The sequence below is a fragment of the Aulonocara sp. 'chitande type north' Nkhata Bay genome, linkage group LG2, assembly GCF_057382095.1.
Source record: "Aulonocara sp. 'chitande type north' Nkhata Bay isolate Kocher_YH1m ecotype deep benthic linkage group LG2, A_spYH_male_GT1.1, whole genome shotgun sequence".
Taxonomy (NCBI): domain Eukaryota; kingdom Metazoa; phylum Chordata; class Actinopteri; order Cichliformes; family Cichlidae; genus Aulonocara; species Aulonocara sp. 'chitande type north' Nkhata Bay.
Window position 1 is genome coordinate 27,947,575 of NC_141345.1, and position 19,641 is coordinate 27,967,215.

At 39.7% G+C, this 19,641-nt stretch overlaps 1 protein-coding gene across 1 annotated transcript; it reads left to right on the forward strand.

Moving 5' to 3' along the window:
• The first annotated feature begins 9,088 nt into the window (after positions 1-9,088).
• Positions 9,089-15,012, forward strand: rtn4rl2b (reticulon 4 receptor-like 2b). Its single transcript, XM_086315345.1, has 4 exons — positions 9,089-9,270; positions 10,501-10,727; positions 10,838-11,071; positions 12,743-15,012. Exons 1-4 carry the CDS (start codon positions 9,222-9,224, stop codon positions 13,586-13,588), a joined length of 1,356 nt encoding a protein of 451 aa, XP_086171471.1. The 5' UTR covers positions 9,089-9,221; the 3' UTR covers positions 13,589-15,012.
• Positions 15,013-19,641: the final 4,629 nt, after the last annotated feature.

A 19,641-nucleotide genomic window follows, 5' to 3' on the forward strand; every position in this document is an offset into this window, starting at 1 on the left:
GGACATTTGGGAACAAAAGCAATAATTGTAAGCTCGTTCTTGGCTTTGAGCTATTTATTTAAGGAATGTCTTGACAGTACGTCAAAAACATGGTTGATGAGGGAAGTGGAGAGTATAAAAACTACTTTGCCATCTGCTTGCTTCAGTGCACATGGTACAAACTGCACTGACATCATGACAATAATCAACAGTAAGGGATGCTTGTTTGCGTCCAGGATGTGAATTTTCAGGTGTTCAGTGTGGAGGAGCGTGGTTTCCTTTTTATTTTATTTTATTTTTTTTTAAATGTGTTGTACCTGGTAATGTTGACATGTGAAGGATGTTAAAGGGAATGTCTCCTATAGTGTTTGTTTCAGACTCTAAGTATTTTTCTGAAGTGCCAAGTGTTAAGAGGTAGTAATAATATTGAAATTTGCATGTAAACAGTACTGTGCAAAAGTGTTTACCCATCGCTCGTTTCTTTATATTTTGCAAGCTCTTCTTTCAATATCGGCTGCCTTTTGCTCCTTTCTCTGTCAAGATGATCCCACACTGCCTCATAGTGAGGTTCAGGCTCTGGGAAGGTCAGTGACTGACAGTGCTCAACTGTGCCTTTTTTGTTTTTTCACTTTATCAGGTATGCTTTTACTGCACTGCCAGTGTGCTTGGAATCTTTGTTTGGCTGAAAAACGAAGCTGTTGACAAGATGTTTTCCAGATGTATCGCACGTAGGAATAAAATAGATTTACATTTTTCTATGGTCAAAATTTCACAAATCATGACAACACTTCACCATGCCGAGATGTGCCAAGTTTTTACATAGTAACGCTAGGGTTTCCTTGTTGGTGCAAATTAATTTTATTTTTTTTTATAAATATACCTTATCAAACCATTATCTTGGGCATTTTATTTGTAGGTTAGACTGCTCAAAGCCACCTTTAAAATAAATAAATCTGAGCTCTTGGAAGCAATCTAAAGAAACTACTCCAGACTTTGCACTGTCTTAACCTACAAACTTCTTTTTTTCAGCAACAAAGTCTTTTGATATTATCTATAGTATAGTAAAGGGAATTCATATTAGCCTTGAATGCAGTTTCAGTTTTTAACTGTGGTGAAACTGTTATATCCTCATGTGCAGGTGCCAAAGAGATAGAAAGTGCAATTATGATGTAAAGAAACCTATGAGACATGTCCAGTATATGTATATTTTACATGCACATATCCAATACTATATTTCAATAAATGTGACAATTAGTGGCTTTTTGTCCTTGATTTATTGAATGTTTTGTCTGTTGCTTGAATACTTGACCAAATGATGTATTATTGCAGTGTGTGTGTGTGTGTGTGTGTGTGTGTGTGTGTGTGTGTGTGTGTGTGATATAATTATACATTATTTAGGATTTAAAGCAACAAATAAACCACTAGATATATTAAATGAATAATTGAAGACCATCACTGAAGATAATTGGCACCTGCTCAGCCAGGTTTGGTTTATTTATGGTGATGAAGACTGGGTCATTGTGTGACCTTAGTGTTTTTTTTTGTTTTTTTTTTTAAGTTTGAAAAACTAAACCTGCTGCCATCATTGTGGGTGCGTTGTATGGGAGAAAGGACCATCTACCAGGATAGGAGGCTTCTGTTCCACATATTTTTCTCTTTTAATTTGACAGATGTTGCGTGCTCCCCATCTCTATGGCACTGAAAGGCTAAGGAGGTGGAATTGCCATGTGTAAAAACATGAAGTATTGAGGCTTTTCACATGCGATGGCTCTGTGGTTGCCTGACAGCAAAAAGATCATTATGTGTTTTAGCTTCAAAGCATGCTACCTTAATTCGCTTGTCACTGCTGTGCACTTGAGGAAAGAGAGCTGCAAAGTTGCTGTTCTGTTTATAAAACTCATGATGCATTAAACAGCTTTATAAACTGAATATTAGATCTTCAGTTTGCTGCTGCAGAATTAAAGACTAACATTAGGAAATCAATCTCAAGACTACACACCTGGAAAGAATGCTGTTAGTCCAAACAGAAGACAAGTGAAGGGTTTTAACATGAAATGAGACAGATTCTTACAGTATATAGTAACCATTTGTACATAGTATAGGATTTTGGCTTTTTGTGCACAGTTTTCATTTATTTTTTCCATTTTTATTTTTAAATCTAATTCACTTTTTCTTCCTGTCCATGTGCTGCTGTATGTAACAAGTGAATTTCCCAGTTTGGGATTAAATAAAAGCTGCCTATTCTGCTAATTTAAAACATCAAAGCTAACAGGTGTGAACCAGTTTGTGTGTAAGAACTTTTATGAATCCTTGGTTTCAAACGGCCTCTGTTTGGATGAGATGCATCCAGAAATTTGGGACGTGCTCAAAATATGTGACCAGCACAATATATGACAGAACAGCATAAAATAGAATTACAAATAGTGAGCTCATCAGACCTGTAAGGGTAGACCGTGCATTACCTGCTGCCAGCACACATCCTGAAGCCCCGAGGATACTGTCAGAGGTCAAACGGCAGAGTGAGCAATGTAGTTGCCATCTTTAGAAGAAGGTGGTGCATGTTTGCATGAAACAAACCAGACAAGTCCTCAGATTCTATAAGCTGTATCATTTCATGTTCTTAAAACATTGTTGGATGTGAGTTTGTTAATGTCAGAGAAGTGTTGTGCTCAATCTGTTGAAAACAGATCTGATATCACTTCACACCTGCAGGATTCACGGCAGCCTTGGAGGACAGCATGACTTCTCCAGTCATACTCATACTGTTGGCAATCCGGGTGGCAGTTGCCATGTTTTTGTGGGAAGTGCTGAGATTTCAGATGGGGAAGAATACTTGGGGAAAATCTCTGGCACCTGAAATAACAGGGACACTCCCCCACACCTGCTGTGCCCTGAAATTAAAAATAAAACTTGATGCTACTGAACAAAGTCTTTCACATCAAGTGTGTGTGTGTGTGTATGTGTACGCAGTGTGTATGCACATGGTGACAGGTTCTTCCCTTGCATCCATGCATCTGCGTCATTGATGATCACAACCTCAGCATCTCGCCAAATTAAAAATACAGACTTGCATAAATGAGTGACAGAAATAGGAGCGAGAGCGGGAGGAGTGGAAGATAAAAATAAGGTTGTCTGTTAATGAGGTGAATTGTGTGCACTAATCAATATGAATATGTTCTCGAGACAGAGGATGTCTTATATGAACACACAGATTTAATAGGCGACCTCAAGCTGTGCCAACTAAATTGTGTCGCTCTCTGTGATTGGTCCAACAAGAGAAAAACATGTTAAGGCCTCACATTGTCAGCCTTTATCTGCTGTCTCCCATCTGCTATGGCAGCTAATAGGAAAACAGTTTATGCCTGAAACTGAATGAATAAGTGTCTCATCAGGCTCCATCATCTACTCTGAGCTTAGAGTTGCAGCACTAAACAAACTGTTCAAGGCTGTGAGGTCCCTGGTCTCTTAATGGGACATCAGACATGGCCAAAAAATGATGGATGCCTCTGTTTATATACTCTTTATGGATGGAAAGTACATTTATTTAAGTGCTGTACTAAAAGTATTGAGGCTCTTGTGGCCAGGGGCGGATCTACAGGGATAGCATGGGGTGGCAAGTGCCATCATATAATGATCTCATGCCACCCTAGTTTTGCTTATCACAATGCTGTTTACTAAAAATAAGCTAGCATTAACACTTTGAGCCTGGCTACAATTAACACTGAATATAAATTCTAAAAGTGAATATACTGAATGACTGATGTAGGATGACATAGGAACAAGCTGCAGCCAGGCTGAGTCTTTTATTTTGTTTTTTAATTTTATTGATAGACCACTAATATATATATATGATTAAAAAATCTATATACATGATGATCTTTTTTGAATACTGTTGACATGTTTAGTGCAGGAAGAAACAATAAAAAGGGCATTTTCAGTTGTTTTGTTTTGTGTGCCAGTGAGGGTACCAGTGAATGTCACAGTACCTGCCAAAAAGCCACCAAAGGCAACGTAAACACTGTCTCGAGGTGGAAACCAGGAGGAGTGATACACCTCCTGTTGTTTAGGCCTCCGGTGTGCACCTCTGTCTTGTAGTGGACAAACTAATTTTGTGTGTCATGTGTGGCATCTTATTGTGACAGACGATTGTTCTCTAATTTTAGTTTTACCTTGTGACTTACCTTGTTTCCTTTTTTACTTTCTCACACTCGTTGACTCTGGAGTTTGTCCCTTAATTGAACTCACTTGGAACACATTATATAAGGACTGCACTCACGTTCAGCTCACTCTTTTCACTCCCAGGGGCAGCAGCTGAGGTGTGTTTGGTTTGTTCTTCTGAGTTTAAACCTTAAGTGAGTGACTTGACCGTGGTGCAGGAGGTTGGGAAGCGCATCTGTAACTGGAAGGTTGCCGGTTTGATCCCTGGGCTCTCTTTCCTGGTTGTTGCGTCCTTGGGCAAGACACTTTACCCTACCGCCTACTGGTGTTAGCCAGAAGGGCCGATGGCGCGATATGGCAGCCTCACTTCTGTCAGTCTGCCCCAGAGCAGCTGTGGGTACAACTGTAGTGTATGAATGTGAGAGTAAATGAATAATGGAATTGCGCTTTGGGTGCCTTGAAAAGCGCTATATAAATCCAATCCATTATTATTATATTTTGACACACCAGTCCAATCTGACATTCCATTTGGTGCTCAATTGATCTGTCAAATGTATAAATACATGCGACTGTGAGATTTGTATAGAATATTTGTATATGCCACTTAGTTCAGAGGGTCAATGTGAGATTAGAAATTCTATCAAAAATGAAATTATTCAAAAATTGTCTGAAATTCAGCCAGTTCCATTGATTTTAATTATAATGATCAACACATTTGGTAAAATGATGACCTCAGAAAAAGAGATTCAACAATGAAGCAAGTAACAAACTACAATATTAACAAGTTGGACAAAAGTAAGCAAACCCATATGGGGCATAAATTATTTTTACCACATATGTTGATGACGACAGCACAGTTTTCACAGAAAAAGGAGATCCGAGCCTCACTTTCCCCTCATAGGTTGTCCTGTCTCTCTTGTGATGTCACTGACAGCAGATGTCCTTAATATGGTCATATCAGGCGTACAGCGCTGGCAGTGAGCACAACAGCCCCACCCACCTGCTGTTCAAATCTTTTGTTTGTGAGAGGCATTCAGTCTACAGAAAGATTGGCTTACAGGAAGAGGAGCTTAAAAAGACTTGTTTCAAGACAGTTGTTGAATTGAAGAGCTTCAAAAAGACTGAGCATGAGATCAATTAGTTTTGTTATGAGGTTTAAATCATGCTTACTGCCATCCAAGGATAAAAATGTTGAGATAGAAATGAGTATAATGGTTCTATTTAATGTATATTTAATCTGAAGTTGCTGATCACTTGAATTGTATGCGTTTTCATTACATGCATTATATATTGTGCAGAATATGTATTTCCATGAACAGTATGCCTCTGTACAAAACTACAAAGGCATTTAAATCAAACACTCGAGGTGTGATTTGAAAGTGTTTGACTTCAATTTTTAGTAGGTCGCAACTAGGAACAAGCAAAGGCTCAACTAATCTCAGTGACCCCAACAAAAAAAAAACCACACCCCAGTTTCAGTTTGCCACTAAGAATCATTTCTTGTTAGAAACTCTTGTTCCTTTTCCTGCAAAAAAGGAACAAAAAGATGGAAGGAGTCTGGGTCCAGCCACACCATGGGCCAAAGGATTTTGTCTCCCAAAATGAATGATGAACAAAAACTAAACTATCAAATAAAACTGCAAAAGATAAACAAAAACCAAGAGATATCAGTGCAAGTGAGGGAGGCAATCATTACAAACCTGCCAGAGACAGGAGTGGTCTACTCAACAATCTTGTTCAATAAATAAAGACAAGATCACTCGCTGGTCATCTCACTAAGATCCAAAGTTCTGAAAGGCCACAGAAGAGAACTAAAGTGCAGATGCACAAATGTATTTCCTTGCTTGAAAAAAATCAACTTCACAACATAGAGAGCAGTCTAGTAGAAGAAGGTGTATCATTATCAGAGTCTGCAATGAAGAGACTCCCACATGAATGTAAATACAGGTGGTCTACAAAAAGGTGCAAACCACTGGTTACACTCAAGAATAAGAGGGCCAGACTGGACTTGGCTAACAAATATCTCAAAAAGTGACTGCTGGTACATGTAGCAGGATGAATTGTGACGTATAAAGGGATGTACTCAGATTCAGCCAGTTGATGTAGAATTGATCTGACAGAGCTTTAGAGTGCAAAAGCATGTCTGAGTGCATATTACAAAAGCATTCCAAGAGCTTCTCAAGGTGAAGAAAGGTGATAGTTTTTGATAACCAAGTTATTCACCTGATCTCCTACAGAAGAGGCCTATTGCGTGCCACAGTTTGTGTCTGTCTTGTTTTAAACATAATCATTGTGGCCTAAACCTCATGCTTTTGGAACTAAAAGAGTGAGGGTGAGAAGTTATCACCTAACAGCTTTGTGAAGCTGAATGAAAACAAATTCCTTAAGATTTTCTGCAAAGGCTTAAACAGAGGTTTTTAAACCAGAGTAATAAAAGTAAAAGTAATTACTTATGTTTGTATGAGATGAAGTCATGATTTTGGCCTGTTCCATGTCCACATACTTTTAGTCCTAAAGAGGGCCACTTTCCACTTCAGTTATCAGTGACTAAAGCACACGTTACACAACTACACTTTAGATTTCTCTTATTTTGCATCTCCCAGTTTTGCAGTGAATTTGGTTTCAGATACATCACGTTAATTACACAACTAAACATGAACTTCTCCACTGACACTGAAACAAAATATCAAATGATTCATTGTCTTGTTAGCTAAGTCTTGTCAGACCTTTTCTGTCCCAAAAGACACCCACATTTTGTCTGATTCATACATTTCTTTCAAGTTCACAGTGCATTAAAAGGCAGAGATTTGAAAACGATTCTTGGACTAGCTGTGCTGACCAATTCAAATGACTTTTTGCAATACCTCACAGGGTTTAGGTCCTCAGATGCCTTTAATGATAAGCTTAACCTCCCCCATACCAAGAGGTCGAGAAATACAAGGAGCCTGACGTAAATGAGACAAACTTTGAGAGAGCGAAGCCATGAAAGCAAAGTTTCTGGAGTTTTCTCCTTGAATTTCCACCCTGTGGGCAGAGATCCGCACTCAGTCCTCACACAAGGTCTTCAGCTGTGTGTGTATGTTTGTATGTGTGAGTGGGGGTTATGGACAGAGTCACCAACACTTTTTTTAGGATCAGGACAGATCCTTTGAACATGCTGTGTTTACACCAGTTCAAATGCCAGCGTTCCAGTGATTCACTTTGACACAGCAGGCAAGTGAGAGAATGTATCTGGGAATGGAGATAGATGTGTGCCTGTGTGTATGTCCTTGCATACATTTATCCACTTTAATATTTTGTTCTGATTAGATGGGCCATAGCTTTGGCATCTCACACACACATACTCAGGTAAGTCTCAGGTAAGCGCCGATGTAAACACACACACAAGAATGAATCATAAATTGTCTCAGTCTGCATGGATACTAGATCATTATTGTAGAAGGGGCACCAAGAGCCGCCCACATGCAGGTGGGCAGACACACACTTGAAGGTGGACACTTGTTGGTGAGCTGGCTGCCTCCCCCACTCACCCTGAGGCCAAGAATACCCTGTGTGCATTACATGTGCACACACACACGCGACCTTATCTATTCCACAGACCCCCGCTGAGGCCACTAATGCCTCCTTGTTGAATTGCCTCCCCCAATCACTATACCGACGCCAAGAAATCGTGTGACTCCAGACGGTTTTTATTGCCTGCGCTTCGCTCACAGCTTGGAGTTACAAATGACCTTCAAGGAGCAGGTTTTGGTGAGCGTGTGTTCACTGGGGAACAGATGATGCGCATCATGCTGGACCTGGGCTTGACCCGTGCCACGAAGGAAGGACTCACTTGTGAGTAAACTCTGCCCACCCCTGCCCTGACACAGTTAATTTCACATGGAAAAAAACAAAACAAAGCTCCATGTCCCCTGTCATCCATCCCACGTCCCGCCCGTGCGCGCTGCTTCGCGCCTTTTCTAGCAAATCATTTGTTCTGCAGCCAAATTGGCTCAAGGATGCGACTTATGGGACCTATTCAGTCAAATGGGTACTCTGTGTCCCTGTGTCATTGTTAACTTACTGGTAGTCATCCCATCATCTTTATTCACATCCACAGCGCAAAGAAAATCCACATTTCATCAGTCCACTGGAGGATTAATAATGCATTGCTTTGGTAAATGTGACATTTGCAAAGAGGATTGGTGTGAATAAATGCAGCCTGATGTGCTGGTGTTGTACTACTACGATATGTCAGTGGTGTTATCTCTCCCTTTCACACACACTAATATAACCAGGTCATATGCTGTGGTAGATGATTTCGCTCCACCGCTGGGTTTCCCTTTCATGTTCATCTGTTATTCTGAACTGTAGGCGTCTATCGGCTTCTTTCTAGCCTGGCCTACACCGAAGAAGAGAAACGATAACTTGACTTTAAGGCCAGATGAGTTTTCCCACCTCCACCTCCCCAGAGTACATGTGCCACGAGGCTACACACAAATTCGTTTAATGTGCAGTAGTCATGCAGCAATAATTCTTACTTTTTTCCCAGTTATTAGTTTTTTGTCACCTCCATCCACCTCCAATCCTCCCACACTGCGAGTTGTCTTAAACGATGAACAAAGAAATTATTGCAATAGTTAAACTAAATACTGGATATTTGTATTAAACGTTGGGGAATGGTTAGAATATTTAATACATGCTCAGAAAGAAAATGTAACGAATTATAAAAACAAATTATAAAATTTCTAGTTTATGTTGTGTTTCATTATCACAGCATAATAAATGATTAATGTTGAATTATATTATTTTTCTTTTGACAGCCAGTGGAGGTCTGCCGCCAAGATGACAGTGGCAAGCTTTGCCATTGCCTTTCTAGTCGCTTCCTCCGGTAACTCCTCCTCCCAGGCTGACGTAGAGGATCCTCCGCTACCCACGGCAGTGGGCGAAGACCGGCCACGGGGATAAAAAGCTCCTCGGGACTCCGGTACGTCACTGCCTGAAGCAGCAGTGACTCGGTCACCAGAGCTGAATCTCAGCAGAGATAGCATCAAGCAGGCACTTCCACGCCGTGCAGGCTAACTCGCTTTCGGCTTTGGTTCGAGATGGAAACTCGTCGCACCGTGAGGGGCTCCAGCGCCCGCAACTACAAGGGTAAGTTCCTCACCATTTTGCATCTGCAGATTCTACAGGTGCATTCATGTGCTTATAGCTGACACCTTTTTACTTACCTTTGAACACGTTTCAGTTTTTTTAGTGTTTTCAGGGAATATTGTCGTGTCATTTTGGGTTTAAGCAGCCTTTGTTAGACAGAAAAACAAAGTGTAGACTTCGATTTACGCGCAGTCAGTCTGACTGTTTTCTAATCATTTTACTGTGAATATAAACTGTATATGTCAGCTACATATTATGAGAGTTAAAGAAACGTGTCAGGGATGCTCACTCTGGGGTACAGATTTTGTGATCTGCTTAAAAAGTTACTTGGTCAAAGCTTTTTCCTCTGCTCTCCATACTGTTTTACGCATGGAGAGATAAAAGCATGAGTTTTGCGCGCACAATTTGTTACTTTAACGTTAGTGTAAATATGAAAGACATATGCCCTATTTGACTCCAGAGCTCTGGTTCCAGCTGTCTCTCAGCGTCCAGCGCGGCTAATAGTCCAACTTGTTAAGAGGTCAGGGGTGAGACGCTGGAAAATCTTGCGCACAATAGATGAAAAGGAACCTCGTTAATATTTAACGCATGTACTTTTCCCGCCTTGCCCACTTTTTTGTGCACCGTAATCTGAGCGATGCCAAGAAGCTGCTAAATTAATCATAAGAACCGAAACTGATCCGGGTTTGGTTACTAGTTTTACGCGTGCCCTCCGCGTAGACAACCTTTCAGCGGAAACATCCTTTTGGTTGAAACAGCCTGAGAAGTAGAAAACGGGGTAAATGTAACAGGGAGGCAATATGCTTCTCGTTTCTGCCTCTTAAATATATTTTGATTCTTGATTTGTGGCTAATTTATAGTCTAAACTGCTGAAATCCACGGTTATGTAACCATGTCACAAAATCCACTGCTACTTAGGTAAAGTGATAAGGTGGATATGAATGGGTGATTGATTTTTGTAATGTAAGCTGCTGAATTATATATGAAACCTAAGGTTCTGAATCCATCAACAGGTCACGGGTAAGAGCACAGCGATGTTAAAAGGAATCACTAACAACAAAACAAAAGTTTTGACAGACAGACAAAAAGAAAAAGAAATGGTACCTAAAGCTGAATCCAATCTCTTTTTCTTTGCCAGTCACTCTTTCTCACACACAATGTGCACGTTTTTCCAAGCTGCTACTCCTGCAGCTTTCGCATGCTAACATTGCCTTTTTCTTCTCTTTCCAGGTGGACTAACCCTATGGCTGATTCTGTGGCTGGTGGTGGTGAAGCCGGGTGGGGTCACAGCATGCCCCAAGCTGTGTGTGTGTTACCCTACGCCCATGACGGTCAGCTGCCAGTCCCAGAACCTCACCATAGTGCCGGCCGGTGTGCCCTACAACTCACAACGTGTTTTCCTCCAGAACAACCGCATCACAGAGCTTCGCGCAGACTCTTTTGGCTTTGAGACACAAGTGAGCAGAGTGACAACACTATTTATAGAAATTATGTGCAGAAATGTATTTTTCCTCTCTCATGCCATTATTCTTATTTTTCTTTGCTGTCCTGTTGAATTCCTCTGCAGGTGCTTTGGCTATATGGCAACAACATCACATGGATTGAGGCCGGAGCCTTTAGTAACCTCAGGGTACTGGAAGAGCTGGATCTGGGTGACAACCCTTCACTGCGCCACTTGGAAGGTGGAGCCTTCAGGGGCTTGGAGAAGCTGCAGAGCCTGCATATGCATCGTTGCAAGCTGGCCACTCTCCCCCATGATCTCTTCCACAAGCTGTACAGCCTGCAATTTCTCTATCTGCAGGTAAAGACAACATTCACACACACACACCTAAAAGATGACCAGTACGTTCACAGTAAGATGTTGGATAGTAATACATGGGTATGATCAAGGGTATGCAAAATTACTACGTTTAGTTGTGTTGTAGAATTGATTTAAAGCTTGCACAGGCTGCACACCCACACGCACGTTGATGCTTTCATATTGCACGTGTTGAAGCGTGAGTTGCACACACCACAGGCATTTATATGCAAACAAAAATAAGTTGTAAAAATAAAAAGATGCAGAAATGTATATCTACAAAGAAAATTAGAACCATTGAGCAGTTAAAAAACACTGAAACTATCGTATAAGGATAGATTTACAATATGACAATAGATTTATTTAATTACTATAAACTCAATGCAGATAATGATCAATGTAAGCTAAGTGGGTAGTTGACAGATCTTCTAATAATATAAATTGTAAAAGAAAAAACAAAACACATGTCCACACATTTACTTTCAGCAAGTGTATCTACAAGTCAGAGGAAGTAATATCAATCCAAACTTAAAATACACATATAGATGGCAAGGATGGTGATACAATCACCACTTGTAGAAGGCAGGAAAATTACTACAACACTTCATATTCATCCTTAAGTTAATTTTATTTAAAATAAGTGAAAAAGAAAACCTAAAGTCATCTTTTTAAATCACTTCAAAACCAGTACAATAGATCCAAATAGTTGTTTTTTTTTAAAGTAGAGATATAATATAACAGGCAGTGATTTGATTTTAATGCATTGAAAATTAGCTTGCAGAGATGCCATGTGCATTATTTTTTTGGTTGCTGTCAGCTTTTGGCAGCTAACAGTGAGATCTCATCTGTTCCTGAATTTAAACTCTCTTCCAATCAGACAATAACTGCCTGCCAAGAAGCCTTCTGAGGGAATTAAAGAGAACACATCCCACATTCAGTGTGACTCAGACAATGCAGGTCACTTCTCAGTGTTATAAAGCTACTTTCAAACAGATCACTTCTCACGTGTGCATAAATTATAACTGCAATCAGAGGGAGGTGAGATATTCTTTTATTTATTTATTTTTACTGCTCATATTGATCGCTGACTCAAAGAGAAATGTTGGATGTTCAGTAATTCGTTAAAGGCGGCTTTTGTGTCACACATTGTGTGAGCTTCCAATCATTTCTAGATTTCAGGATTCAAAATCAGCTTTGACCTTTTGTTGTAAGACTTGAATCTGTTGTATGCAGTCTTTAACAAAAACCACCATACCCAGCTTCTTTAGTCTTTCTCATAGACTGTATATTAAAGATAGATGTAAACATTATGATGTTAATCATTAGTTTCAAGTTTTTTAAGACAGCAACTTGCAATCACGAAGTAGCCTTTTTATATATATATATACAATCCATCATCATTTATTTTAGTCTTAGTGGGATTATAATTTGTAATGTGAACATCATGGTTTGCATGGTAAGACATTAAACTAGTGACTGAAACCACAAACTCATCACAAAAGTGTCTAATGAGCTGAGAATTAAACCAGCAGTCGCCCCCTTCTGACAACTAAACAGATTGCAAGCTTAAGTCACTTCTGCATTGGAGACTATGTGTATCTTTTATATGCAGTCTATAGTTTTACTTTTCACTTTTTTCCCAGCACTAAATGTTGCATTTTGACTTTGCTGCAGGAAAATCAACTCCATTTTCTGCATGATGACCTTTTCTCTGATCTGGTCAACCTCACCCATCTGTTCCTGCATGGGAACCGTATCCGTACCCTCACTGAAAATGTGTTCAGGGGTCTGGTCAACCTGGACCGTCTCCTTCTGCATGACAATCGCATCAGGCAGGTCAACCGCAAGGCCTTTCGTGACCTTGGCCGTCTTACCATCCTCTACCTGTTCAACAACTCCCTGGCTGAGCTACCAGGACAGACCATGAAAGATGTCCAAGACATCCAGTTCCTCCGCCTCAATGGTAACCCCTGGTCCTGTGGCTGTGAGGCACGTCCCCTTTGGGAGTGGTTCCGCAAGGCCCGCATCTCCTCATCTGACCTTGTGTGCACTTCCCCATCTACACGTCGTGGTCAGGACCTCCGATTCCTCCGAGAAATGGATTTCGCTCTCTGCCCTCTTCCTGACCCCGGCTCTCTGGCTGGATCCACCACAACCACCTTCAGTACCAAGACCCGCTGGTGGTTCTCCAAGAACAAACCCGAATCCAAATCAAAGTCCTTGTACCAGAAGAGCTCAGAAACAGTGAAGTCATTCCCTTTCCCTGCGGTCAAGCCTCAGTTCCCCTCCAAGTATGAACTGTCAGCTGATGAGGCAGCCCTCCCCAAACTCGACCAAGAAGAATACTGGACCAACTATGGCAATGAAGATTCCTCTGTCCGCTGTGTTGAGCTGGACTGTGCTCCAAGCTATGACGACCAAGCCTTCCCCTCATTCTCCTCCCTAGCCATCACTCCACGCCCACTCCACCTCCTCACCCTCACCATACTCTTATTCTCCTTCCATTTCCTTTTCAGCTGAACTCCTTTCTCCTTTCTACCTGTTTCTTTCTCTGATTTCTCCCTCTCCTCTTTCTAATACTAACAAAAACCTGGATCTTGAGTCCTTTCAGTTGCCTCCTCAACATGCAAGGGGTGCTACACTGAAGCAGGAGACAGGCAAGGCAGCAGGGAGCTGCTTAAAAGTGCCAGGTCAGTTGAGCTGATGTAGAGCCAGACACAATTGATCGTGAAATACCTGATCTTTCATAGTACAGGCTTAGGATGACATCAGAGCTGAATGACAGTGACAACACAAAGGCAGAAAACTACGAAGTTAGCTGGTGGGGTCTCCAGATGTCTTTTTTTTTTCTATCACAGCTGTAAACAGCGCAGGCGTTGTAAAACTATCCAGCTGTTTTCTATATTAACTAGTACTCACCATCCAATTATCACTAACATTATTAAAGGAAGATTATTTGGCATTACCAGAAGTAGGATAAAGATGTGGATTAACAAGAGAGATCTAGGAGGAGAGAAGTAAAGCAGTTTGAGGTGTTCACTTCAATGCAACCAGGAGTGACTAACCTCCCTCCTTCAGATTCAAAACCTTGTGTGATCCCAGAGATGCCAGCAAACCATCTGTACATACCACACACCATCACTGTACATATGCATCCAGCACACTGTATCTTAGACTAGATGGATTTGTACTTTGATCGTAGTAAACAGCTGTTTGTGAAGATAGAAGAGATGCTTAGACTGTAAAAGGATGGCAAGCAAATTAAATATGCCCCTCTTGATTTCCACTATTATCACTTTGCCCTTTATAAATCTAAAAGTTTTCGATATCCCAGACATGGAGTTATAACTGATTTGTGTGTGGGTTTCAATTTTCTGTTGTGGTTGTGTGAGTGAAACTTAAGTGATGTAGATAAGAGAGTCTAGAAAAGTCTGGAAGAGACGGATCTTCATCTATCTTAGAAAAGTGAGTGCCTGTATGCATGTTGTGTGGAAGTCCAGAAGTCCTATTTTATTACACTTATACCTGATATTGTTTTTTATTATTTTACATGTCTGTATGTGCTTTTTTTCTAACCTGAAATCTGAAAAAAAAAATCCTTCATACACACAAAAAATGACCAAGAACTGTATTTTAAAACTGCATGCAGCATTTACACTCTGAACCATCTCTTCTCTTTATAAGCTGAACCTTTCTAACCCCAGTATGTGTTTATGGAAAAGTGTATGTGTGTTGTTTACGACCAATGAAGCCTAACTGTGACATACAGTCCACGTCGGCCCCACATGTTAAATCTGAAACCAAACCTCGATGATGACTGTGAGTTTCAGAACAGAACATGAGACATACTGTGACATTCATTAGAGTCTGTTTTTTTTTGATGAAAAATTAAAAAACTGTTATGGAAGTGCTTTGCTTTATTAAAAAAATAAAGAAATAATTACACAGAAGTGAGTGGGAGTTTTCTTTGTTCTTGTCTTTGCTCTAATCTCACTCTAAGTGCTCTCTAAGGATGATGCAAAAGAACAAAAAAATCAATAATGAATTTACACGAACACTTAATCAGATGAAAGCAGAGAGCAGAAACCTGAGTAGCAAAGCATAAGACATACAGTTATATAATGCAACAAGTCTTTCAGCAAGTCTGAAATTGATAACCTATTGAATAAGGGCTTTGCATGGAATATTCCATCCAGTAAAATGAGGGAGTCGTGCAAAAGTGAGGATATTTGTTTATAGAAGGGAGGGGATATTTATTATCTGTATAACTGTGTGTAGTAGACGCAGTGTGTGTTCAAGGTATCCAGCCTTGGCTATGTTAAGCCAGTCACTTTTCTCAACATGTGCAGAAGGCAGCTATATCAGGTCGCATTACATATACAGTGAGATGGATGAATAAGCTCTCGAGATGTGCGTGTGTGTGTGCGGGGGTTTGGAGGGAGGGGCTGAGGTATGATTCAGGGCAGAACGGGGAGCACACCAGGGATGAATATGTGATGTGTCCCGGAATCAGCACACCCCCTCAACAGATACTCTCACCATGCTAATGATAATGATGATGATGATGCACACACTCACGCATCTGTTTGCTAGTGCAAGGACACGTGCACGTACATAAACAGCAACATGTGCACACAAAAAGAAGTTTAGCTGAGTTGCCTCCAACTTCACACTTCGTGGTTGGCCTCCATGTAAATAATTATTCACAACTTTCACAGATTGCCTTGTTTTTATTTTAATATTAAAATATGTGATTGTTGCTTCTGGTTGTAGTTCAGATTCACTGAAAAGTGACAAAAATCAGTTTTTTAAGAATTGCATTTTACACAACAAATACTGTCTTTTTTTATAACAAAAAAGGTACCACAAAAAAAATACTGAATATCTGAAAAATCTGCACAAGTCAAGTTAGTCCTGTGATCCTCACACATAAAAATGTAAGCCAATAACTGACGTTTGATAACAAATAAATGAGTCATATGTTACAAATATGGTACAAATAATATAATATTAACATAAAACTATGCATCTTTCTAGAATGTGTTTATTGAGCCTAAAACAAACAAACTATGCTAGTTCCATCTTTCTGCTGGGAACACTGGATGTTTTCCACTTGTGAAGAATCTCTCTCATTGTTTCAAAATTGTTTAAAAGTAGCCTTAATACGTCTTTACTTTGTGATATTGACACCTGCTGACTCTAAAGGAAAACCATTTTATTATAATTGACTTTACCCACCAGGGACATAACCTATTCCCCGCGGTTCCCAGTGATCTGCGGGAATAGCTTCTCTGAACCTTAAAAGTACTGAGAAGTTTGTTTGAATCGTTTTCTCCACTAAATAAACAATTACTGACTACTTTACATGACACCTGGTGTTACCTGTCCTCCTTTCTCCACAGGTGTGCCAATGCTGGCTCATTTCCCATTGAGAACTTGCGCAAAAGCACGTACAAAAAAAGGAAGAATCTCCCCTTACTGGAATAAAAATTCTAAATATCAGCTGTGAAAAAGTTTGTTCTTGATCTGAAAGGAAGTTAGATGAGAACATTGACACTACTCCCAGATAGCTCTGTGAAATAGCTTAGCTCAAAGACTGAAAAGAGGGGGAAAGGTGTGTAATAATTTAAAAAGTTTGAGGAATAAAACCTGCACTTTTTAAGATCACTAGTAAGAACATCATATCTGGTATGTTTGATTCTTAGAAACACTGTATAAATGTGTGTTTACTGCTTTACAGAGCGATATATGTCAGAGTATTTTTTTGACTAGGCCCAGGCACTTCCTGGAGTCTACTTGTTGCCTGGCAACTGCTCAGAGGCGAAAACTCAGTAAAAACTCAATAAAAAATATCAACGAGCAATTTTCACATGCTTTTACATTTATTTAAAACAAATAATAGTATTAAATTATAGAGCTTCAGAGATGCTGGTAGGTGGATTTTGTTACTGGGTCATTCGTGGAAAAATCCTCAGAGTCAGCAAATTTGTTTCTTTACTAAAACTTTATAGATCAATGCGAAATTTTACTTCATACCATGAATATTTTCAAATAAATTTAGAGGCCTCCAAAGTGTTAATAGGTGAGTCAGACCTTTGGTTACTTTTCAATTAACATTTTTGTTTTCCCCAGACTTTTTAGCTAACAGAATCAAAACTTGTAGAAATTGCAAATGAACCTGTACTTTTAAGCACTTTTACTACACCCATCATTACAAACACTTTTTTCTATGTATTAGTCCCTTGTCTAACATTCAGACACTCACTCACAGATATACATCAAGAAACTTCAACATGTAGATTTGAGGAGCCAGGGATTGTTGTTCTGATATATAGATGTCCCTGTCTTCCTACACCTCCACAGCCATAAACCTTGAAAAATATTGGACTTACTTCTATGTAGCTTAAGAGCCTGTAACTAGGAACATTTTATACTGTTTAGGTAAGATTCTACGTGGCTTCATAAATTAAAGTTGTTGTAAAATATTGTAAATAAAAAATAAATCATTTGAGATTTATTACAAGGTTGTTGTTTTTAATTCAATAACCTACTAATAGGCAGAGGTAGGGTTGGGTATCGTCACTGATTTCTAGAATCGATTCGATTCCGATTCACAAGGTCCCGAATTTATTCGATTCGATTCGAATCGGGGAAGTTTTGCCTCAGACAGTCATAAATATTATAATTCTGATCACTTATCAGTACATTTCTATATTTTTATATCTATAAAAAGAAATCTGACACTTGTGAGACTTTATCAAAGGTGTAACCATCACAGCTGATTCCTTTGTGTCAAAGTAACTGAGGATAAAACACAGAAAAACACGAAGGCGGTTTGCTGGGTTTTTATAGCAGATGACCTTAAATACATTGTGCAGTCAAAAACGAAGTGAAGCAAAGCAAAGTTACAGAGGTTTGATTAGAGACACAGCTAAGCATTTTTGCAATTTTGCATAATTTTAAAAAGTTTAAATTTGTTCAGTATTGAACAGCAGAAATTAAGCTTTCTTGTCGGAAGTAAGTTAAAAAAAAAAACACACAAACAAACAAACAAACAGTGGCCGACACCATAGACTGGTGGGTAATAAGTAGGAGTGGGTGACGAAGTTTATGTGAAAAAAGTAGTTTGGATCATCTTTGGCTGCTGGTTCAGTCAATATTGTTTGGAGAGAGATAAAAACCTGCAGCTTCAGAATCTAGTGCAAAAAGGAGGTAAACAAAAAGCGCCCGCTGACGCTTCAAAATCAGTGAGCTGTCGGCTTTCAGCGCCCACGGCGTGTCTGCGTCTGTGTACAGGCCGTCGGGTGAGAAAGGCGACATCTCACTGATTTGGATGCCTTGGGTCCGCGTTTTGTGTTTACGTCTTTGTGCAGAATCCGTGTACCTGCTCTCACTGACTGTTTTAGCTGTTTGGTGGTTGTAGAAATTTCGTGAGGTTTAACCTGAGATTCTGGCATTTCGGGCAAAATAAATTTATATTTAAAAATCGATTTAGGATTTTAATGAATCGATATCACGTTATCCAAGCCAGAATCGATTTTAATCGATAAATAGATAATCAAAACCCACCCCTAGGCAGAGGCAATGTGGATATTTCACCTTGTTTTGGTTTCTTGTTTGTTTTTTAGGTTAGTTAGCTAGCTAGCTAGTTAAGCTAAGCTAATTCATTGCCAATGTGACATGGAAGAAAAACAGGAAAAAGTTACAGTAAATATTTGTGTCTTCTATTTGTAAATGTCTGTGTAAGACTTAAATGCCTCTTAATATAATCAATTCATGTAATCATCATCTTTCATATTTAATCATGCAGCATATATTTATAAGAATTAAGTATGAGTGAAAAAAACATTATGTGGTATAAGAAAATACAAAAGGCCCTGTTTTAATGAGTTAGTGAGTTATATGTATTCACCGGTGCCTTTTTTCAGGTATGCCTTTTCAACTGCTTGTCTAATCAGTCAATCACATGACAGCAGTTCAGTGTATTAATGCATGTAGAGCTCACAAATCTGCAGCAACTATGTGATGCTGTCGTGCGAATATGCACCAGAATTCATGTGTTTTCTTAATTACTTTCATTATTATAAGAAATGTCTCTGCTGTTATGTTCAAAGGAAATACATCTACAATATGTCTAGATGCAGTCAGTTACCAGGTCAGAAAGTATTTCACAGTATAACTGTGACAAAACTACTTTAAAGGCAGTTTTGAGCTTTGGTTATGTAAAAGGACTTTTTACTGTGTGTCACAGTTTCACGCTACTGTTAGAGGAGATGAGATAGCAGTATTAAATTACTCCCCTCAGCTTTTTCCTGCCACTGATAACCACCTGCAGAAAAACTTTCATCGTGACCAATGTAATTACCCTTCCCATATTCTCAAGTCCCAATTTCATGGCAGAACTGTGGGCGGTTGCCCTCCATGGCGGAAAGCAGCTGCCTGGGTGGTCATGGGACATATTTAGTGTTTTTCCGGTGCAGGAACCAAGCCATTAACAGCCAGAATTTCTCTGATCGTCAGACTTTGATGATGTGTGCCCACTCATTCTCCCCCAACTCTCTATCTAACTTCTG

Bases quoted from the DNA above. Each gene is read 5' to 3' on its own strand.
- rtn4rl2b (XM_086315345.1), top strand. From the start codon at position 9,222: ATGGAAACTCGTCGCACCGTGAGGGGCTCCAGCGCCCGCAACTACAAG. The intron at 9,271-10,500 runs GTAAGTTCCTCA...TTCTCTTTCCAG, and splicing joins CAGCGCCCGCAACTACAAGG to GTGGACTAACCCTATGGCTG. The intron at 11,072-12,742 runs GTAAAGACAACA...ACTTTGCTGCAG, and splicing joins TGCAATTTCTCTATCTGCAG to GAAAATCAACTCCATTTTCT.